Genomic DNA, 24,757 nt, shown 5'->3' on the forward strand with positions numbered 1-24,757 from the left:
GAAAAGTAACATCAAAAAATTAAATAGCTTTAAATGAAATAAAACAAAGTCCTGTTGCCCTGCACTGGTAAACATTGTGTGTTTGCTACAAAAACACGACTATAGTTTATATAAATACCCTGCTGTGTAACCACGGAGGCAGCCATTCAAGCTGGAAAAAAGGAGAAAAGGCACAGGTTACATAGCAGATAACAGATAAGCTCTGTAAAACATAATGGTGGTTTATCTGTTATATGCTATGTATTCTGTGCCTTTTCTTTTTTGAATGGCTGCCCCCATGGCTACACAGCAGCGTTGTTTATATAAACGATCGTAATGTTTCTAAGGTAAAAACACCAGTTGTACCAGTGCAGGGCTACAGTACATTATATTCTAATTACTTTATACACATTTTGGTGTTACTGTTCCTTTAAAGGAAAAGAAAAGGGATACTAACAAAGGGTGTGATTATAATTTCTTACCTGATACCCAAGCTGGTGCTTCTGTTAGCAGAAAACTGCTCTGGCCTGGGGTATTTCTGGAGCAGCACCACAGAGCAATCCTCTTCCCGCTTTCTCTCTGTTCACACAGGTGAACATGTGCAGTACAGTGAAAAGCTTAACTTTAAGGAAAAGGTTGGCTTTTACTGCACATGTGCCTGACTTCACCCAGAAGACAGAAGAGGAAGAAGATTGCTGCAGACCACCTTCTACAGTAGTACCACAGACCAGCAGTTTTCTGCTTACAGAAGCGCTGGGACAAAGTATTAAGTAAATGACTGGGGATGCCTAACATTTGGCGACCACCAGTGATTGTACCTTTAATTCTCCTTTAAATAACTGCCCATGTGTAGCATGCTAACAGCAACTGGCACACAGGTATAGATGAGGACATTTAAGCATTAACATTTCTGTAGATCTGGACATATTCATTTTTTACATATCTTAGCAGTTATGCTAAAGCCATATTTATGGAATCAAGCTGTCTTTATGACAGCTCAACACCATGCAATCATCTTATTAAAAATGAGGTGGAAGCATGAAGGAAGGCAACAGAAATGCAAGGGTGTTTTACTCCTGCACTGAATGTAAAGCCATGAGAGCGAGCAGTCTTCACTGGGACCCTCACTGCATATGCCATCAGAAAAGCAATTTCCTCCTATTTCTCTAGGCCTGAATTTATTAAAGCATGTCAAGACTTGCATGTTAAAGTGTTCATCTAATCCTGGCAAACTACTGCACAGAACAAATGAAAAAAATTACAGTTCACAGAAATGCAACTCTATGAAAAACAAGTTTAAACTCAGTAAAGCAAGATTTTTCTTTATAAAACTGAGGCACAGCACTGTTGTAGTGCTGTGTGGTGTCCCTTATACATATGGATAATGAGGACCATACCGACAGAAGCAAAAGAAAGGCCCCTAAAGCCATCTTACAGTGTGCACAAAGAAATCAATGGATAGATTTGTTGTCAAGGACAATTTGCTTGGTGGCTATTAAAACACCAAATAATCTGCATTGTAGATCTGAAGTTTGAAGTTTCAAAACACAAGTCACATTCTGAATGTAGTTGGATCCCTTTATCCAGAAAAAATGTTTGTATGTTGGAGGTCTCTAAAGCCAATGAATGTCAGGTCATCCAAACGAGTGAGCTGTTATTTTCTAAATCACATTATATCCTTCTGCCACCGAGAAGCAATATTAGGAACCACAGTATTTTCTTAATTGCTCTGACTTTATTTAGAAAGACCGGCAGGGCACAATTAAGCAAAGATAGTCTCCTCTCTCCTCTTCTTAGTGAGAATTGTGCCGGGCTTATGCTGGGCATCAGGGTGGTTGGCCAGTTCAGGTGGACAGGATGACACTGGACTTTCAAGAATGGCCTGCTTGAGGTCATAGAACACAGAGGAGTCTTCTTTGGTCAAGAAAGTGATGGCAACACCACTCTTACCAGCTCTTCCGGTTCTTCCTATACGATGGATATAATCTATGCAAAAGAAGATTGTGGTTAAGCTCAGAACATATAAATATAAAGCAAGCTGTGAATTAGACACTACTGAGATAAGTTTATAAAACACACATGCAAGGGCAAAAAAAACAAGAGATACATTTAGTGTTTCTGGTATGCCTTGTACTAGATATCCTGGGAGCTTGACAGGCACTGCTTCTGATGACAGTAATTGGCTCTTTGGAAAAATATAGCAAGAGGAATATAGATAGCATTAAATATAATTTTGGCCTAGATGTTTTTGTATTATTTGTCATAATTAGCTCTCAATAATGGCAAGACCTAAAATGAGTAATGCTAGCCCACAAAAAAAGCCGAAAAAAACAAACATAAAGGAAGTCATGCATATGTTGCCCTTGCCTCGATAAACACAGTGTGTTGTATAATAAAAAGAAAACCTAATGCTGTATCATAAAAGATCACGTATCATATATACAGATAAAGCTCAAAATAAAATACAGGAACAGATAGGCATGAGGCTTACCTTCAATATTCTTGGCCATGTCATAATTCACAACCATAGACACATCCTGAATATCAATACCACGCCCAGCAACGTCAGTTGCAACCAGTATATCCTTGGCTCCAGCCTTAAGGTTAGACAACGCAAACTCTCTCTGTTCTTGGCCTTTGCCACCATGCAAAGTACAAGCATTGTACTGTAACGAAAAAATGACACATTTAACAAACAATCACAGAATAGTACTCCTTTGTTACATTACAAAAGTGAACCTTGCATAGAAATATATATAAAATATATGATGCAAAGCTAACTTTTTGAAATTATTATTACACAGGGCATGTTCTCAGTAATGCAGGTTGTTTGCTGCTGTCAGTGGAAAATGGTAAGTAAGTGAGTAAAACACAAAATGGCATTGCCCTCACCCTAGCAAGCATTTAGTTTGTCTGAAAGACTGCACAACCTACAAGAGCCTGTTGTGTTGTACATACCCCCATTTTCTCCAGAGACTTTGCCAGTACATCGCATCCCTTCTTCTGGTTGACAAAAATAATGATTGGTGGATCAAATCCTTTCTCCAGGATGGCAAGCAATTTCTTCCTAAAAAGGGAAAAACAGAAATCCAATATAACATGAGAAGAGCTGCATATGATTTGCTCTTAGTAAAGCAAAAGTCACTGTCATACACACAATATTTAGCCATTTCTGATCATTTAGTAGCTATGATACATCACTCACAAATCTGCCAACAGATTTTCACGGCAAACCTGCTTACCTCTTCTCTGCTTCTGACATGAGGAACACCTTCTGCTCTACTCTCTCATGAGGTTTGCCAGCAGAGCCAATATACACTACTGCTGGCCTACGCAGATAGCTTCTTGCCAAACGCTCTACAGCCGGAGGCATTGTGGCTGTAAACATGACAGTCTAAGGCAGAAAGAAAGTCAATTATAATTTAATGAATGCAGCAACAGGTTTTGTTCTAATAAACACAGTATTTTCCATAAATTGTTTTTACAGCTTAAACAAGGAGCATTCAGTTGGTGTTAAATACGATATCCAGATCTATATTGATCAGTCTTTTATAGGCATATAAATGCTACTATAATTTTGTGTGTGTGTGAATCTATAAGAAATCAGTGTTAAAGCAGACTTAAAGCAGTTTTAGTGCCTTTCAGAATCACCATTATTCCCCAAAATGAGTCTATTTTATTTAAGAGTCGTAGCGTAGGATATAAAATCCTACATTTTCCTTAGAGCCTTATACTCCTCTATAATCTTACCTGTCGGTATTTGTGTTTTCCAGATTCAAAGTTGGCAGTCATTTTCTCTGGATCCTCGGCCTCATCAGTATCGGGCTTCTGGTTGGTCACTGGCATGTGTTCTAGAATCTTTTGGACATCGGGCTCGAAACCCATGTCAATCATACGGTCAGCCTCATCAAGTACCACATAAGTACAGCGACTTAGAACCAAGTAGCGATTTTCTAGTACATCTATCAGACGCCCAGGAGTGGCAATCACAATCTGTCAGAAGAAGAGACAATCATGTGTAAGCGGCAAACACTGTACAAGAAAAGAAGGCAGTGCACAAATCCACTCGCAGCTGCACTGCATAAGCCAATAAACATGTTTAAAAACCCAGAAATAAGCATACTGATCCCAAGTATTTAATTTTAATAAAGGCCACCAACAGCATAAAACCTTATGGGTTATTATTGGGCTAGCCTTTTACAGAATGGGAAGTGCTTTTTTGATTAAAGCAAGAAAAACACACTTGTGCATTTTTTGTCCACTGATGGTGAAAAGTGCTTGACTTGCTGTACCCTCCTCTTTACTTAAAAGCATTTACATTTTTTGTAAGTTGTATAAATATGTGTAATTGTGTAAATATATGTTTATATCAAAGTTAAGCAGCACTTTACAACAAATGAGGTCACAGAATTAAATAGAAATAGAGGACACAACAAACTACCCTTTATATTGTAAGCTCATGCAAACTGAGCCATATAAATCATTCTAACGAAATGCTATTGTTTAATAGAAACAAACTAGGCGTGACCAGAGAAGATGCTAGAGCAGGCCACTAGGGACATACTGAGAATTCCTATAGATGCCACAATAAGAACTGACTGACGGCACTATAAAAATATTCATATCCCATGCTCTGGTCCTTTATCTCTCAAACGCCCTATTTATTCAGTTCAGTGATACAAAATTCTTAAGCAGGAAGCAGGGGGCAGAGAAAGTTTTCTTCAACATACAAGTAGGTTTTGTCAGTCTGAGATGTCACCAGCATATTCAAAGAGAATCTTGAACTTGAATATTTGAAAAGAGAATCCTCAAGAGAGGAACTGCCAAGACAAGAACTGTGGGTTCTCTTACAAGAATACCTTAGCAGTAACCAGCAATACAGCAAACCTAAATAATTATAAATGCAGATGAAATGTTCTCTGCATAGATTATTGCATGAATGTTAATTAAGTATATTAAACACTGACATTCCATTAATACGATGGATTACAGAAAAATTTATATGTCCCAGTTTGCATGAGGTATATGTTCCTTTACTATTACATATTAAGGGAATTTTAAGAAATGTAAAAGTAATATCTGGAATTGTTTCTACAGTAGGTCATTTATTTTATAGAAGATTCTCTCTAACCTTAAAAAATTCTGTCTATAAAAAACTTTGAGTTTATGCTAAACATGATAAACTCTTGAAAATACCTCACAACCCATTCTCAGGCGGAATCCCTGGTCCTCTCGAGAGATACCACCAATAACAGCAACTGTCCTGATACCAAGTGGTTTTCCAAACTTGATAGTTTCCTCCTCAATCTGTTGAGCCAACTCTCTTGTTGGAGCCAGAATAATTGCATAAGGTCCTTGGTCAGATTCTTCAATCCTAAAAGTACAGACACAGATATTGATCTCACTGTTCTATAGCCTACCACACAAAAACAGAACTGAATTATGTTCATTTTTAAGAGCAAAAAATAATAAACTACTTCCCATGAAAAACTGACTATACACAGTGTGCTGGTCAGAGACTTTGCCCAGGTGTAGAGGAATTTGCCTTACAACTTTGCTCGGTGGATTGCAGTAGGTTTGCTTGGACAGCAAATCTCATCTGACAGCACTAACTGCTGTCCTTTTTGAAAGGTCACTATCCTATTTGGGTATGCTTCCATCCTTTTTATTTCCTCTGAGATGTGCTGCTTTTTGGCCAAACAAATGGATCAATGCATTTTAACCATGTATTGCCAAAGAGAATGGGAGCTACATGTTTTGGCACAAATGGGAAAGATAAGCAATGAAGTTAGAATTTGTGATACTTTGGCAGATGTGGCACTGTAAAATGGAAGTTTATGGCAATTTCCTCTGAATTTAGGAGGCAGCTCTCACTCATTATACCTGTATGCTTTACTGAACTCTGGTTGGACACTAAATTTTTTCTAAAGTTAAATTTAAAAAAATCTAAATTTTACTTGTAAAAGCACATGTTTCAGAGTACCTCTAAAGATATGCATACATTTTGTTTCTCCATTATTAAAGTGTTAATGGCACATTCATACAATAGATAGGAACATGTCAGTATTATGTGCAAACTCATGTCTTAAAAGAGATACGGATACTAGAAATTAAAACTTTATTTTTACCTCTATCATAACATCGTGTTTGCAACCTGTTTATAACTTTGCCGTAAAATTATTAACCTATCTGATCCCCTATGTTCTTCTATGAGGGGGCTGCCATATTTGTGCAGCAGGAGGCCATTAGCATTAGAAGCTATAACTGACAATGAAAATGGACAGTCAGGTTTAGGAACTTCAAGTAACACTTATAAAAGCAGCCCCATCAGCAAAGAAATTATCAACATGACCTATAAGTAACTTTTAATGTACATAAATATTTCGAAGAGAAGGTCTTTTAGTGTGTCATTAGCACTTTAAGGTAATACTGGGATGGAAGCAGCTTTGGGGCACATTTTTTGCCATAGATCTTTCTGGCCAGGCTTGTCTATTGATTTTCTCATATCACTGTATAAAAGGTATACATACACAAATTAAAAAGCCTGTAAAGAGAGATACCATAAAACTATGTCAGAATATTTATTCCTCTATATGTAAGCACACAAATAAGTAAAAAAATATGATTGTGTAATCACTTAACAAGTAGGACACAGTGTTATTCCCTACAAATTTCCCTTCTTTCACCAAGAAAACGGTTTTCAAAGCAAAAATTATTTCATACATCATTTACCTGTCTATTTTGGGGAGAGTTGTGATCCAGACCAACAAAGGAATCAGGAAGGCAGCAGTTTTACCACTGCCAGTTTCAGCAACACCGATAATATCCCGGTTCTGCAAACCAATGGGGATGGCTTGACGCTGGATAGGAGTTGGCTCCTACAGATGAGAAGGACAAGATATGTTCAAGTTAGGGGTGCAATACTCACAACATGCAATTAGTAGTAATTAACATAGTATCAAATAAGCCAAAATGGTCTTTGTATGATTTTATAGCAGTAAGTTATTCATAACTGCACAAGAGGCCAGTAAGTTTGTGTTTCTCCATTTTCTCAGAATTCTAATAGTAACATTAATTTTATTATTATTATTTTTATCTAATTCATAAGACATTCTCTGTATAGAAGTTTTAAATGTGCAGCATGGAAGAGCTCAATAACCACTTCCTCACACTCCTTCCCCCAACAGCAGACTCACCTTATATCCACATTTGTCGATAACTTCCAGTATATGTGGAGGAAGAGAGGAGTCAACCCAAGAACGGATTGGATTGGGGATCTTGCCACCTTTTGTGGTGATGCTGTAATCTTCTCTGAATATACGCCAGTCCCTGTCCGTCATTTCATCCAACTTCTTCTGAGACCAGTGCCTATCATCCCAGCGCTGCTTGGCTTCTTTTTTTCTTAGCTTGCGGAGCCTTACTCTAGGATAGGTAAAAATGGTTTATTCTATATAGGTTAAATGAATGTATAGCAATACACATTACACTAAAAAATTTAATTAATATTGCAGCTGCATGTCAACAACCTGTGTCCCAACCCAGCTACTAGTGGGATAAGCAAAACACAAATATAAATATATTTAGTTTGTTAAAATGCATATTTGTATTGCCTTTTCAACCACAACTCTGAGCCTAAAGAAATCACATTGTACATATTCAGGAATCGGTTCTCGTTAAAAAGAAAAATGCATAGAAACAAATGTTATAACCTATATACAGCATCAAGAGGTCCTCTGTACTCACCCAGTAATAATAAATACATTCTGTGCATTAAGCCACCAGGAGACTGTTTCTCCATATATTGTAATATATTTCAAGCTGGCCAACTACGTCAAAGACATCCCCTCTGGCCAGTCCTACATTCACTTCTATCTGATTTATTAAGAATTCTACTGCTTTAATATACATTTAGCAAATGGATTTCCCTAAAGAATGTGTGATCTGAGCCAATCAGCAGGAAGCTTCCTCATAGTCTTACTAACTGCACATGTACACTGGTCTTGGTCTTGGTGCAGGAGCCTGACATTATGGGAATTTTCTTAACACAGCTCAGTTTTTTTCCTATGAGGCTTCTGATCATCTGAACAGGAGAAATATGGGGAGACTTAAGGGCACTATTGAGAGAACTGAAGGTATGCCTGCAGCTTAATGAGAAGAGTTAATTTCTACCCATGTAAAGGAGCAGACTGTTAGTCACTGAGGAGTTAAATTCTACCATGTGAAGGAGTCCACTTTCTCCTGAGCAGAGCAAATATTGCTGCTGCTTAGTAACAAGAATATGCTGTATGCATAGCAGAGAGAGGAAGAACCTAGATAAAGATGAAAGTATATGCCTAGGGAAGAACATCAGCTCAGCCTCATTAAATTGTAAGTAACTAACACATCCTGTCTCTGCTGCTGTTCTGGGTGAGATGCCTATAAAACTGTGAATTAAAAATGAACTGTGCTTGCATGGCAGTGATGAGTTGGAAGAGGGGCAGTGTTTGACTGTGTGCAGATGGAGCTGCTGTGAAAAAGCGTAGGTATCAGCATTTGAAGAAAACAAGAACGAATCAAATCTCACTCGCCGCGCACATTTTCCTCCACACAGTCAAGCACACACCGAAGGAAGAAAGCAGGCTTATACTATAAAAACACAAAGAATATTCTTTCTAGTGCTTACAGGCAGGCCCTGACCCTATGTTATGTTTATGTTATTGCTGGATGATTAACAAACTAATAACACTTAGATTGTCAAATTAAAGGGGATCTCTACCCAAAATATTTTTGATATAAAAGAAAACTTAACTTTAAGAAAAATTCCAATATACAGTATTTAAACATTTTCAGTGATTTTAAAGTTATGTGTAAATGTAATTGCTATTGAAATCAATATTTGTTTATAATTTTTTGTTCTGTTTTCTGGTTCTGATTCTTGAAACAACACAAGTCAGTAATCCTTCTGATCTGTTAATCAGCTGGCTTGAGATACATTGTTTTTAGGAGTTAGCAGCTGAGTGGAGAATATGAACATTCCTATGATACTGCTTTCAGTAGCAATTACATTTATACTCATTCCATTGGCATAAATGTGTCTCCCCATTGGCCCTACTGGGAAGCTGCTTATATTATATTTTTTCATAAAAGGAGCTGATCACCTGAAAACAAATTTTACTAAAGTGAAGAAAGAATTCTAAGGTAAGGTACAGCAGGGTGTTGAGAATTCAACAACAAATACGCAAATGCAAAGATGCCTAATGGCATACAGAAAATTATGCAATACAAGGCAAAGTGTGCTGAAATAAACAAGGACACTGCCACCTGAACTCAAAGCAGTACAGATGTTAAACACTTTTTGCAGCTTAAGGCATATTCAGTTACTCTTTAACAGGCAAATCTCTTAAGTAGTTAATAAAAGGCCACCTGGGTGACATTACCTTCAGTCAGCTATGATCCTTAAAGAAGAAGGAAAGGTTAAAACTAAATAAGCTTTATCAGAAAGGTCTATGTAAATACAGCCATAAGCACTCACGCAAAAAGCTGCTCTGAGTTCTCTATCAAAAGAAACAGGATTTATTTTCTTCTTTTGTTTACCCTTGGTAAACATTACTTACTCTTCCTGTTCTTTTTCCTCCAGTGTCCGTCTTTTTTCCATGAGGTCTCCATAGAACCGGGACTGTTCACGCTTTTGTTGCTTAAGATCTATGCCAGCAATGAAGCCACGTCCAAGAAGCTGGACCTGGTGTCGTTCTTTGTACCTGAGACAAGACATAGTTTAAGATAAAATGGCAAGTCTAAGGCCTTCCGTGGTTGAGGTTGAAAATGAAAGAAAATTGCAGTTCAGCATTAGTGATGGTCAGACTGGTCAGATATCCCTGATTTAATAAGAAAGCAGAACAGATAGCCACTCACTAACAGATCCATGTCTGACCCCAATGCAGACAACCAAACTGAGGGCTGATATATGTCATATATACTAAACATACATACACATTTTTTTTTTTTATGGATTGTTTTGCACCAACACAGGCCAATTTCATGCAAATGTTTCGGACTTTATCAAGCTACAATGCCAGATAATCATGTATGTGAGTAACTTTTATGCTTAACAAAAGAACAAGATATATGTGAAACCTCCATAACCCAAGATCCTAAAATAATACACCACTCGCAAAAACATATTTAACATATAAATACGCAGTGCAGCCATTAATAAGACCTGGAAAAGCATTTAGCCTACAGAAGCAAATGAAAAAGGAAATCTTTCCACTAAGTTTGTGGACATGTTACATTAAGAGGATGAAATAACTTTTTCAGGATATTTTGGAACAACATTTTTTAGAGAGGCTGATCAAGCCAACCAAAAGCTGCAGTAGGCTTCAGCACTTTCAAAAATCTTTAAAAAAAAAAACCAAAAAACAAACTTTAGATAAAATGTGGCTGCTTGAGGCAACAGGACATCTGACCATTTACTTCATTTTCCCAAACATATGATGAATCTGCTGAATCTACATTCCTGACCGCTTAGACTGGTAAGAGTATCCGTGAAATGTTAGCACATGCAGGAGTCTGCCTCTTGTTATAGAAAAGAAAAGCAACCAGAGAAAAAAAAACTCAAGAAATGGTACAGAAAAAAATCAGGATATAACAGTTGACCAAAATCTATGGAATTTTTACCAAAAAATAGTTAAGGATATAGTGTGGAAATAAGGCATTGCTTTGTTACTTACAGTGGATTATAATCAATAGAAGTATCTTCTGAGGCATCCCATTCAAACACAAATTTTCTGTCATTTAGATGGCGAGTGCGCCTTCGCTTTTTTAGACCGCCCAAATATCGCTCCTGTAAAAAAAAAAAAAATCTTTGCTGATAGCATGTGCATGATGCTTTCAAAATTAAATGTAATTTCATGAAAATATAGGTTTTTGTATTTGTGCCTGAAAAAAGCATGTAACTGCAACTTTAAATCTAAATGTAGTAATTTTGGCATTAGGACTGGTTAGTGTATTATTGTTCCTTTCTTTTACAAAGCAGCAACACTGGTTACATTTACAGAATATTGTTTTGTGGGCAGACAGGGGACTTCTTTAATTCAGAGTCCCCAAAATATAATGAGCAGCATTCCCCTTAAATGGGTGGCATCAGCTGAGATTATGTACTAGGGCATGCTGCAGACTGTGACTCCCAAATTTTACTTGCTTATTCCAGGAGAACACTAAGGTTCTTACGCCGATGCCAGACGTGGCGTTTTTACACTGCGTATTTTCTCCGCCTAAAAACGCAGCACAACCCACACAGCCCCCGACTATGGCGTTTTTCAGCCTAGTACTGGTGACGTAGCAAATCCAGTTTCCCATGGTGCTAATAGTGTGAAATAGTAAAAAAAATGCTGTGTATTTCCGCAAGGTCTGGCAGCTGCCTTTGTGCATACATAGGAATAGGTTGCTGTGCAAATAACGGCGTATTTCGGCAAACGCATGAAAAGTCCGTGGTAATGCGCTTTCTAGCGTATTTACGCATAGTGTGTTTTCCATCGAGACTGTTTAAGTTATTTCTATGGATGATGATATCGTGCGTTTTTCAGCCGCCGAGAGAATTAGAAAATACGCAGCGTAAAAACGCCATGTCTGGCATTATCCTTATGTCCATAGTGGATATATGGCCTAAGTGAAAGACGTTAAACTAAAGAGGTCACACCATATCACTTAAAGGAGAAGGAAAGGTAAAAACTAAGTAAGCTTTATTAGAAAGGTCTATGTAAACACAACCATAAACACTCACAGAAATGCTGCACTGACTTCTCTGTAAAAAGATTAGTTGTGTCTGTAATTCCTGTGCTAGAGACACGCAGCTTTCAGCTTCCTGCTCTCTCCTGCTCCCCCCTCCCTCAAGAATGCTAAGAGCTCACTCCCCCCCCCCCCCCCCCTTAGGAATGTGGATCTGAGTCAATCAGCAGGAATCTGACTCATAGGGGCACATTTACTAAGACATGAATCTGAACCGAATTGGAAAAATTCCGATTTGAAAACAAACATTTTGCGGCTTTTTTGTATTTTTTTGCTATTTTTTCGGCGTCTTTACGACTTTTTCGTTACCAATACGATTTGCGCAAAAAAACGCGAGTTTTTCGTAGTCATTCCGAAAGTTTCGCAAAATCGGACGATTTTTTCGTAGCGTTAAAACTTGTGCGAAAAGTTGCGCCTTTTTCGTAGCGTTAAAACTTAAAAGGTGCGGCGTTTCGCACAAGTTTTAACCCTACGAAAAAAGCTCAACTTTTTGCGCAAGTTTTAACGCTACGAAAAATCGCCAGATTTTGCGCAACTTTCAGAATGGCTACGAAAAACTCGCGTTTTTTCGCACAAATCGTATTAGTAACGAAAAAGTCGCGACATTTTTCCGAAAAAAATCGCAAAATACCGATCATTACGAAAAAACGCAATCGGACGCATTCGGCCCGTTCGTGGCTTAGTAAATGTGCCCCATAGTCTAACTAACTGAGCATGTTCACTTGGTCTGGGTGTCGGTGCAGGAGTGAGGCATTATGGCAACTTTCTTTACACAGCTCAGCATTTTTTCTTCCTGTTTGGCTTCAGATCTTCTGAACAGGAGAAATATGGGGAGACTTAAGGGCACTATTGAGACAACTGAAGGTATGCCTGCAGCTTGAGATTAACTCTTTACTAGCCTTTCCTTCTCCTTTAAAGGGAACACAACACAGAAATCCCTATTATACCTCTTACTGTAATTGGTTCCTTCAAAACTTAGCCCCCAATTCTTAGCAGGAGAATGGGGGGCTAAGCTTTGGTAACTGTTCCAAGCCATAGTATTACATTAATCATGAAAAGGCTGCATATTTTTTAATTGATGCATACTGCAAAAGTTGCTAGAAATTATGTTTACTTTTCAAAAAGCTTAAGTTGTGTTTGGGTGAAGTTCCCCTTTAATAAGCAACAGATGCTACTTCTGGAGGACTAGGAAATGTGGGCAGGTGGGTTACTGATGTATAAGTAGCTGCAATCTATAAAATCACATGTGTGAAATAGGCTATTTCATTAAGTGAAAAAGAACATCCAGTACTCTCATACACATCAGTTAATAGAGCTTATCCAGCAAAATCCTGCACTGAAATCCATATTTCAAAAAAGATTTATTGTTTATATTTAATTTTGAAATTCCACAAGGGGCTATATATAGCTATATATTCTTCATATCCAAGGGTGCCACAACCATGTGACTTTTGCTCTGATAAGTCACACTTTACTGCTGATCTGCATGTTGAAGTGATATTACCCTTCAACATGCAGATCAAAAGAGGACCCCAGTGCATAGGCTTTGTGCTACACAGCACAAATATATTTATTTGGTATAAAAAGGACTATTACCCCAAGCAATGCAATTCTATATGTAGCAACCTCAGAGATCTGCCAAAAGAAGCAGGAAGATGAAGATTTTAAACTGGCGTGCTTTAGTCAATACTCCAAACATTACCTTGATCGCTTGCAGTTCCTTGGTTTTATCTTTTTCCTCGCGAACTTTTATTCTACCTTCATCATCCTCATTACCATTGTTCTCTCTCTCTATCCTTTCTCTGCGTTCTCGTCGTTCTCTCTCCTGTGGATCCTCTGCAAAACAATATACCAGGTTATTGAGCATTTTGTTAACCATGCCTTTCTAACTGACTCTTCCAAAAAAGATGTCAATAATCATAAATCAGTAAAAAAGAAGATGAAAAAACTAGTACATTTTATATTTAATTTTCAAGTTACTACCAGATACAGTAAAAAGCTGACTAAGGACACAAGCCCAATGCCGAACTGATCATGCCTATTTAATAAAACATCAGTAACAAAACATAAAAACCCTATATTGATTTTCAGATAGTGATTTGTAAGTAGTACATATATAAGGTTGGATATGCTGCTATATGCCACTCTCTTTCGGTATTAATAATACTAAAGGTTTAATAGAAGGGGGGCCTTCCAGGAAAGTAGTATGACAAAGAAAAGGCCTACTACATGCCAAGTGCCACACCTTTTTTATAAAAAAATTTTTTTGAGGTGAGAGAGACAAGATTTGTCCTGCTGGGTTATGACTGCCATCTAGGATGAAGTGGGCAACCAGGTTGACAGCACAATTGCTTTCCAAAAACCAAGAACCCAACCTCTTTTATACATGCTAAAGGGAGCCAGTAAGGGATAAATACTGCAGCAGAAGCAATTTAAGTGTAAATTTTTCTGCATTGCATTCTTTATCCCCAGGATATTTACCTTTGTACCCCAAACATAGGCACAAGAAAATGAGATTATATACATACCAAGCATCCTCCTCCCAGTTTCCTGGAAATGCTTCCTTTTCTTCCGCTCCTCTTCGAGTAAGCTTTGTCGCTCTTCCACCTGCATCTGTCTGCGCTTTAAGGCCTCGGCCTCCCTCTCTGCTTTGGAAAGGAATTTTGGCTGCAAGAAGGCAACAGATTGTATAGTATAGGAACAGAATAATGGTGTATACAATTAGCAGTATATACATGCCCGTTGGACGTGAATGCAGCATGCTGAAAGATTTCTGAAATACTTTTTTGTTGAAATACATTGACATTTGTCGACTGGGCAGGTTTAAAAATACAGTTAGGAAGAGGAGCTCTACAGCACGCTGATGTGGCCCTTGTAATGATGGCCTGTATGCCATCAAGGTGAGTGTATCTGGGAAAGATCCGCTCATTTGGCAACCTCACCAAATGAGCAAATCATTCAATGTATGGCCAGCTATAGCATCCTCCACAGAAGAATCGGAAACAATACCTTGTTCCCTTCATATCTTTCATGTTACATCTTAATTTGAGGGATAATCTATACTATGGCCAGCACTGGTTTGCTAGAAAGAGTTTTAACCATAGTTTTAGACAAATAGAGCAAGCCGGGAAGTATGTGCTCTGGTGGATGCCTTGAGTTGTGCAAAGAAAATTAGCTAAAAAGAACACACAAAAGGGACCATGAGAAGGGAAGGAAAAAATTTGAGAGCAACATTTTTCTTTAAATGAGACAAAGCATAGCATAAAATCCACCCAATCTTGTAGGCCAAAGTAAATAATATATGGTGCTGGTTTCACTTTGGGCTAAAAATTATTATCTTTAAAAATGGCCCCTATATTGGAGCCCCCACAAATCTGCTACAAAAAGGGACTATGTTTCAAATAAGGGGTGGGGGCATATTCTAACAGTCCCTACCTGAAGCACAGTAACAGAGGGATACCCAATCACAGTTCTGAAGTTACATAAGACAGGCTTCAGTTCCCTATCTGGTAAGATGTGCTGACAATTGGTTCATATTCTGCAGTGTGCCGAGTGCCGTGAGCAACTTTGCAGAGCCTGCAAATGGAGGCAGCAGGAAGTGGAACACATGGGCAGGACTAGCAGGGTTTTTAGAGAAATTTCCAAAAAATAAGCCCAAAACACAACTATTCTAAGCACAATCCTTCTATACATAAAGTAGCATAATGCACTTGCGCGTTCTTTTTTTACACAATATTTAGCCGTTCATTTCCTAACCATATCACACAAGCAATTACACACAAATAATGCACAAAAACACAAAAGTAATAAACATTTTCCCCCTCTGGGTTAGAACAGTTAGTGCAGCAACAAAGCATATATGTATATGGAAATTGATGGCAACTGATATATTTTTGCTTGGTGCACAAAATTATTAAAATCCAAACATTCTGGACAATAGATCTCCAATCTGTAAATAAGACTCCAAATGAAATATACATTTAGGAAAAGTAGGCAAGCAGAACACTGTACTTAAGGCGGCAAACTGCTATCACCACCCACTTTTTATGGCTGAAGATCGAAATGTGTGGTTTTAAAGGAGAAAGAAAGGTAAAGTCACTTGGGGGTGCCAAAATGTTAGCCCCCCCCCCAAGTGACTTTAATTGCCTACCTTTTAGCCAGGGCTGGTGCCCCTGCTCGGAGAGAACAGCACCAGCCCGGGGTAGCAGCGATCGATTCCTCCTTCCTGGTTCCCTGCGCGCGCATGTGCAGTAGAGTGAAAAGCCGAACTTTAACAGAGAAGTCGTCTTTTCACTATACTGCGCATGTGCCGACTGCTGGCATTTTCGGAAGGGAAGCAGGAAGGAGGAAGCGCTGAGCTACAGGTACCCTGGGCTGGTGCTGTTTTCTTTGAACAGGGGCACCAGCCCGGGGTACAAGGTAAGCGATTAAAGTCACTTGGGGGTGCCTAACATTTTGGCACCCCCAAGTGACTTTGCCTTTCCTTCTCCTTTGAAAGTTTAAGGAATAGTCTCATTTGTCCAACACCCATACGTTTCCCATACCTCCACATAAAGGGGGGTGCATGTATCAGGTGGCCAAACTTTTAACAAATGCTTTTTTTGCTCAGCAACCTGGTATTCCAGGTTGAAATCAAATTATCCGATTCTTAAAAAGAACCCAGATTTCATACCTTGGACTCTGCCTCCTCCTCTTTTTTCTTCTTCGCTAGCAGTTCCTCTAGTGACAAAGGATTCACCTGGAAAACAGAGTCAAACACTATTAAACTAAAATCTAATAACCATATTTCATATGACCTGCTAAATAAACCTTCATATTTTGTAATTAGTAAATAAAAATTACAAATGTAAAAACTTTCAGCATTTTTTCTGCAAAAGCCAGAACTTGTTCATAAAGATAATAAAGAAAAACTGTATTTGCCAGCTGATAATGTAGAATTATATATACAGGTATGCGATCAGTTATTCAGAAATCCACTATTCAGAAAACTCAGAATTTAGTGAAGGCCAAATCCCACAGACTCAATTTTAATAAAATAATTTTAAAGCATATTTAACAAATTTTTCTCTGTAATGACAAAACAGTACCTTGTACTAACTAAGATATAATAAATCCTTATTGGTGGTAAAGCAATCTTATTGGGTTAATGTAACATTTAACCGATTTTTAGTAGACTTAAGGCATGAAGATTCAAATTTACGAAAGGACCCCTTATCCGGTAAACTCCAACCAAGTCCAAGCATTCTGAATCACAGGCCCCATACCTTTACAGAAATATGTGCAAGGCCAGGAAAACCATAATAAAAATATAGATGAACACATCTATGACTATCTACAATATTTTTTTTAAATAATTAACCATGGCTTACACTGGCAATGCAGTGGCAGAACTTGACTGGCACTACACTGGTCACCCAATGCCACCACAATTTTTTTTCATGGTCAAAACCCTATTGCCACAAGACTGCAGTCTTTGGAAATCAAAATTGCACAAAAGCACCTTGCATTTCAGCCTTAAGGCCTGTCGCTTTATCTATACATTCTGATCCAACTCCTGTACATTTTATCAATTATCAATTACTATCAATTTTGGAGTTCAAGCAAAAGGAAAATTAACTGCATTAGCTATGCATATTGACAGTGTTTTAGTACTGTCACACCTCATTAGTGGTGCAAAGTAGAATGCATTTAAACTTTAATTCTATATTCAACATCCCACACCATACATGGACTGAAATGCACACCCTAAGCTTAAACAGAATATTTTTGGAAGACAATATGTACTAGGTTTGAAGCCTTAGAAACCTTAGTGCCAATATTCCCTAAAGGCTTCACATACATATCGAACTATAATCACATCTCACCTTTGACTTTTTGTCTGTCTGCTCTTCTTCCTCCACTTCTTTTTTTACTTCCTTCTTTACTTTGGTTTCTTTTCCTCTGTTGGGGGACACACTTCTGAGAGAAATAAATACAGAAGGTTAGGAACTGGTAAGGATCAAAGGATAATAAAAACAATGAATAACATTTTGACTTTACCTAGAACGCTTTCTTTCTTTGTCTCGTCTGTGGGTATCTTTCTCTCTTTCCCGATCCTTCTTTCGATCTTTCTGTCTTCGGTCCCTATGATTGGCAAAGTAAAGCATATAGTTAAAAAATAAATAAATAAAAGTCACACAAAATGACCAATTCTGATGTATATATATTAGTTTACTAGTGAAGAAGTTTAATGCATCAACATCTTGCATATTTGAAGACTATTTAGTCTTTTCAAAGCTAACATCTATGTCTCAGCACAAGCCTATCTATAACCACTGTGCTTTTTATGCAGCTAGAAAAGGCTCTGAAAGTCTGCAAAAGTAAAAAAAAAAAAAGCAAGTAATCATAACTCATTGCATGATATACATTTAGCTATATGCTTACAAAATTCCCACAATGAAATAACTTGCAACGCAAGATTAATTTACAGTATGTCAGTTTACAGTTTACTTTGTAAATAAACACACTGTCCACAGTAACATCTGTCACATGGCACCATATTAAAGTGCATTGCAAAAAAAAAAAAAGTTAACCCTAAATACAAGCAAAAAGGTTGAGATCTATGGCATTGATTGTGGGGATGGATTGTTAAAATATGCATACTGTGTGTCCAGTCCAATGCCTATTCTGTTTTGTGCCAGCTGCTACAGGAATAAGGCCCCATCAACCACAATGTATTTGTTTGAAAGTATTACCTCGCAGATTAATCAATGATATAACCCTACAGACTGGTAGGCAGAATGCTACAAGGCCTGACACTAGTTTATATCTACATGAGATTTTTTTAAAAAATAACTAAAAATGTTTACCACTTTCCTTCTCCATAAAAGGTACAAATTTCTATGCCTAAGCTTATTTGCTATTGCCACGCAATCTGTGACTGGCCATCATACTAGAACTGTGTGTGGGGGTGCTGGAGAGAAAACTAATTAGGTCCAAAAAAACCTGAATTTACATATCTGGCAAGTTCTCTGGCCATGGGAAAGGTTTTATAAAGCAAAAATGAAAGCTGAATTTTGTAGTTTCTTTATCCTTAAACAAAACAAGGTATCTCTTGCCAGTTAGAAAAAGTAATGTTTATATAAATCCCCTTATGTTCGGGCAACACTGCTGGGCATAATGAGTAAATGCCCAGCTTGAGCTTTATGTACATGTGACATAGAATCGGCAAAAATACCAACCTCTGTTGGAGGAAACAACTTTTAGGTAATAAAAGAACCTATCATTTTGCCACCCAACGCGATTTTTCGTGTGTGGACAATAAAGAGCCCACAAATACCCCTTCATACACTAACCTTATGATAGCTCTGACCCCGCCAGCATAATCTCTTGATTTAGCAGTGAGCATTTTAAAGTCAGTGCTTTAACGGCTGCAAGTTCAGGTCAATCACCAGGTTAGCCTTATAAGGGGTTATTGTCACTGCCATTAAAACTGCATCATTTTTTATAAACACAATTTTTATGCAAACATTGTTTAATTCCAAAATTCCTGATGTTTAGAGGAATCACCAACAACTAATGCTATTAAATTATAAACTGCTATTTCTACACAGTCACTCACCTTTCATTTGATTTGGAGCGTGAACGAGAACGACTTCGAGATCTTCTCCTTTCCCGAGAGCGATGTCTTTTCCTGTCTTTGGAGGGTGATGATTTCCTATCGCGGTCCCTCTCAGCTGATCTGGAACGGGAGCGCTTACGCTCCTTGGATGGAGACCCATCACGGTCTCTTTTATCTGTCAGTTCTCCTGCCATCTGTACATAATCACAAGCAATGGTGAGACATGATTGAAAGGCATTAACAATTCAGAAATTACACACAAAAAAATTAAATAGTTCTCAAGGGAATAGTATGCTGGCCCTATGTGTTTTTCAACAAAAGGATCACCAGCCCTGGGCCTAAGGTAAGTAATTATGTTAACTAACAAACTTGCACTCACCAGTAACAACCCCTTTCTTATCCTCTAAAGAGCATGCCAAAATAAATGTAAAAAAGTATAGAGGCTACTGGGTGCTCATCAGCAGCATTGACAAATGAATCTCTAGATAAGTGTCTTTATCAAATAGGTTATTTCAAACTAGGTCTGAGGTTTTGATTTGAGGCCACAGACTGTATGGTTCCTCAATTAACTGTTGAGGGCTGTCAGCAAACAGGAATAAGAAGAGGCACAGGTCAAGCCAGATTGTGGTACATGCAGTGCACCGCAGAGACTAGCTGGCAGCTTCAACAAATAATATCAACAATTATTTTATGCAGTATATATAAATTAAAATAACCTGAACACTTACTTTCACCTAATCACTTTTATACAGGTAATGTCTCTTTGTTAGAGCCTCAACATGGAACGTGAGCAGATCTGTAAATCAGAAAAGATTATCATCAAGCAACACAAATGAAAGCATCCTCTAAACCACACCACCAAATTCCAGACTTAGCCCTTAATAAAATGTTTCTCATAATACTTACAAACATACTTCCTAAAGACATGTTGCCAAAGCTGTAAAATCATAAATATTGGAAGCAAACCCATACAGTCTCCTATGACCACATGTAGGCAATGTGAAAATACAAACTGCATTGCCCTGGAGACTGCTATTGCACCCCGTATAGCCCAACCAGTGGCTCATCAGCAACATGTTGCTCACTACCCCTTTTCATGTTGCTCCTATTAGCCTCAAAGTAGGTGCCCATTTTTACTTTTCTGGCTTGGAGGCAAGTGTTGGAAGCACAGAGACACAGATTTATTTAAGCAGAGCCTCCTGCAGCCTAGCAGCCCACATGCCCTCAGTCCAATGCGGCTTAGAAAACAGAAGGTAAAAAGGGCTGTATTCATACTACAGTCTGATTCAACGCCATACGCCTCCATAGCGAGGAATGGTGATACAGGTTCCGTCATGTTGCTGTGGCGGGTCAATTTGTGTATTGGAGTAGACTATCGCAATAAACGCAGCAGTAAGGCAACACATAGTGAAGTGTGTAAAGGGCCCTATACAAGAGACACACGCACACAAGCCAGCTCTCATACACGGACTCACAGTAAGCGCACCTGCTCCGCTAACTCCGACTCACCACAAACAGATATACCAACTTCTCAGCTTCGGCCACTTACCTCCATAAACTCACTCTACAACGTTTCTATTCCGCCGCCATGTTGGCTAGAGCATTTCCGTGGCATTCTGGGAACGCGTCACGGAAGGAAGCGTGCGTCGTGACGTATGTAAAACTACATTTCCCGAAATGCTGCTGCGCGCTAGGGGGGGGAAAAAACTCAATTTCCCGAAATGCCGTGGTGCGTACAGTGACTCCTCGGCTAGGCTAGGTATGTTTCATTTAGTCTTGAGCAGTTTTATTAGGTTGGGTTTATCCTAGATATCAAGCTTATACAATAATACAGTACAGAATAAAACCGGAATGTAAAATATGAGATAAGATCTAAGGAACACCCTAATGACAGTGGCAGTAAGGCTTTTTTTTGAGTTGTTTTATTCGCTGAGCAATTTTACAATAAAGTGGGTGGGCAAACACTCGAAATCACCTCTTGTTCATTATATTGGTATCTAGCTGGTCCCACAAATGAGACAACTATCGCTTAGAATCACTGACTACCGAAATTTCAAGCAACAATTACTTAAAGGAGACATATCCTATATAAATGATGAATGTACCAGTAAATTATACTCCTCTAGATATAGAAGGATTGTGCTTAAAAAAGTTGTGTTTCTAACTGATTTATTGAGAAATTCCCCCAAACCCCACTAGCCCCGCCCATCTGTTCCACTTCCTGCTGGCTGAATTCTCTGGATGAGCTGGGGAGCCACACTGTAGGATAGGAACCAATCAGCAGCTAGGCTGACCTGATAGGGAACTGAAGCCTGTCTTTGCTTGTGTGAGTGCAGGGCTGTGATTGGCTCTCCCCCTCCTACTGTGCCTCTGGCAGGGGCCGTTAGGACACGCCCACTCTTCATTTCACACTTGACTGAGAAGTGAGAGGATCTATAGGGAGCTCCAGTAAAGGGGCCATTGTTACAGATAGGATTAATTTTTAGCCCAAAGGGAAACCAGCACCGTATATTATTCATAATTGCCTACAAAATAGGCGTTTTTCCCCATTTATCCAATATGTCTCCTTTAAAACCGATGCTTTAGGCAATTGTTAATGAAATGGGGGTCATTTTTCTAGTGGGTTTTAAGATAACTGAGGGTAAAGGTTCTTAGGTTTAATATAGGGCACAAGTATGGGGCCCTAAGTGGATGAGGAGAGCATTAGCACATTGATGCGGTCTTGGACCAATAGCCTTTGTCCCCTCAAGGTAGTGATTTGGAAAGTATATACACACAGCCACGTCATAAGGACATAAAAAAAACACTGGTCCAATAAACAATAAAGCATAGTTTCCAGCCTTTTTCCAACTGCTGAAGACATGGATGTGTTTTGGGGAATCCATGGACTGCAAAAGATGCTTGGAATTTACCCCTCATGTACTCATGTATAGATATTTTTCAGGTTCAGCAGCGATTTTGCTCAAGTGGAAAAAATTCATTTTCAAAATATTAATTCCCTGAGTACCACTGTTGTTAGGTTGACAACTCTGAGGACAGGATGATCTCAGCATAATATTCAGGCCCGAATTTGTGGTGAGGCCATTTTGATGCAGTCTTTGGCTATAGGTGGGCTGGCGGCAAAACGGGGTGCCCTCAGGGCACCCTATTCTGAAATCCAGCCCTGATAATATATATAATTTTTTTTTTCAAGTTTGTTAATTGAAATGTGCAATCAGGTCCAAACTGAGCTTTAGAATAGGCCCAGGCATTTCAAGTACACAGAGGCCCAACCAGAACCTCACCAGCCCTCTAAATAGTGACTGTCTATGGCAGCCCCTCTGGTATTTGCCAGAATCCACAGATTGCCAGTCTGGGCCTGTGTCCAATAGGCAAGAAATAATCAAAATCATGTCTGTGGAGATCTATGTAGCAATGGAGACCTTTGTTGCAAGTTGTGCTACATTGTACAAGTTATCAATATTTTCCTGTAAAGCTGCATTTTTCATATTTGTCACCAGGGGGAGCTGTATGCAAAAGAGATGTTGCTGACCTGTTACCTTTCTGGTGCTAAAAATGAGGAGCTATTACTGACTCCACAGGCTCCTGTAGAAGCTGCCAGCCTGACACACATATTTTTCTTTACATATTTGTGGATACATATCCCTCAATAATCTTCCCCCCGCCTGCTTAAGGGCTTCATAGATGTATTTGTATTTATGTTTGTGCCCTGCTGGTTTTGAACTAAATTGTTCTGTCTTTTATTGGGATTGTTCAGTTTAACCTGGCCAATACTTGCCGCAGTGTCAAAAGCCTCAATCCTGCTCCTCATGAAACTGTCCCTATGAGTAACCAATCTGTCACAACATCCCTGCTCTGCCCCCAATATTGTCAGCAAGCCACAGATGTCATCGCTTACTGACAGTCCCATGCCTGTCAGTGCACACAGACTGAGGATCAATCAGAAGAGACTGAGGATCAGTGTATCTACAGCAGTGGAGAAAACAACCCATTTGCCATCATTCCAAGGGAAAAAATGTAAAGGTATCTCAGAAGTTTGTCAAAATAAGACCTTTTTTATGGCACTCTTATCCAAATGAGCATTACCTTCAGTTCTTATGCATGTAATCAGCCAAATCCAGATAATTTGAAATTCTTTAAATAAACTAACCTAAAAAAATTAATTAGATTTAAATGATCTCCCTGTAGGCCAGTTGCAGAGGGGTCATTTTCTCCTTTGGCATATTTACACCAACAAAGAAAAGCTGATCCACTGCCTTCTACACTTCCAATGTGTGTTCCTCAAGGGATCATCCAGAACACATAGCGAATATCTGGGCTGAAACACTAAAGTATGCATTTTCACTCTAATAACCAATCCCCTGCCTGTCAGGTAACACACATAGGAAGTGCAGAATGCAGCAGATTGGCTTTCCTCTTGTAAATACACCAGCAGAGTACTAGTACTGAGCTAAAGAACTAGTAATGAGCAAATCTGTCCGGTTTAATTTTTGCACAAAATTCATGGAAGTCAGATGGTGCTTTTTGCTTTTTCTTGCAAAAAAATTCATGGAAGTCAGTTGTCTTTTGCAACATTTTTTTTTCATGCAAAAGGGTGTTTTTGCATAATTTTTTTGTGAATTTATGTCTGGCAGAAATTGTCACTTATCACTAAAATCAACCCATCTGCCATTGGCCTTATGCATAAAGCAAAATATGTAGGCGCAAATAAATTGTATTGTACAAAGAACAGGACTTCATTTGTATAGATAATAAAGGCAGTAACATTTCTTACCTTACATCTATGGATTTTTTACATATTGTATATTATTTATGTGTAAGTTACAGGGAAGGAACCTTTTTCCTCCCATCTCTCTACAACATGTCAATGGTAGCAGCATATTTATAAATGCTTGTGACATCCCCCTTATATCAGTCTGAAAAAAGGGTTTATTCCATAGACTGAAATATTTCAGTGATTTGTCCATTTTGTTGTGTTTTTTTCTAAAGTGTTTGAATCTCAAACCATCTCAATTGTGCTAATATCAATTCTATCCAGTTCTCTTTTATGAAAGAATTTTAATAAGAGGACTTAAAGGGGTTATTCACCCATACCTTAACTTTTAATATGATGTAGAGAATGCTATTCTGAGACAGGTTGCAATTGGTCTTCTTTTTATGATATATGTGGTTTTTGCAGTGTTGGACTGGAGGGTACAGGGCCCACCATTTTTTTTCCCAGTGGACCGCCGGCCCAGTTCGACCCTGGGTTTTTGAATTATTTAACTTTTTATGTATCCAGTCTCCAGTTTGGAATTTCAGCAGCTATCTGGTTTCTGGGGTCCAAATTACCGTAGCAACCAGGCTTTGATTTGAATGAAAGACGGGAATATTAAAAGTAGAATAGAAAGTAAGTAATGAAAAGTAACAGTA

The 24,757-nt window shown here is 38.5% G+C and overlaps 1 protein-coding gene across 2 annotated transcripts; it reads right to left on the reverse strand.

The window, feature by feature from the left end:
• Positions 1 to 1,137: 1,137 nt before the first annotated feature.
• On the reverse strand, positions 1,138 to 21,019 carry ddx23 (DEAD-box helicase 23). 2 transcript variants are annotated; one of them, NM_001017213.3, is given in 18 exon segments: positions 1,138 to 1,965; positions 2,471 to 2,645; positions 2,938 to 3,046; positions 3,222 to 3,373; positions 3,730 to 3,972; positions 5,176 to 5,353; positions 6,712 to 6,857; positions 7,176 to 7,401; positions 9,573 to 9,716; positions 10,689 to 10,801; positions 13,448 to 13,581; positions 14,274 to 14,412; positions 16,418 to 16,483; positions 17,610 to 17,703; positions 17,785 to 17,868; positions 19,346 to 19,539; positions 20,074 to 20,141; positions 20,895 to 21,019. In NM_001017213.3, coding segments are annotated over 16 exon segments (2,421 nt in total). In that variant the 5' UTR covers positions 20,074 to 20,141; positions 20,895 to 21,019; the 3' UTR covers positions 1,138 to 1,741.
• Between the last annotated feature and the right edge of the window lie 3,738 nt (positions 21,020 to 24,757).

This window comes from Xenopus tropicalis, chromosome 2 (genome assembly GCF_000004195.4).
Source record: "Xenopus tropicalis strain Nigerian chromosome 2, UCB_Xtro_10.0, whole genome shotgun sequence".
Taxonomy (NCBI): domain Eukaryota; kingdom Metazoa; phylum Chordata; class Amphibia; order Anura; family Pipidae; genus Xenopus; species Xenopus tropicalis.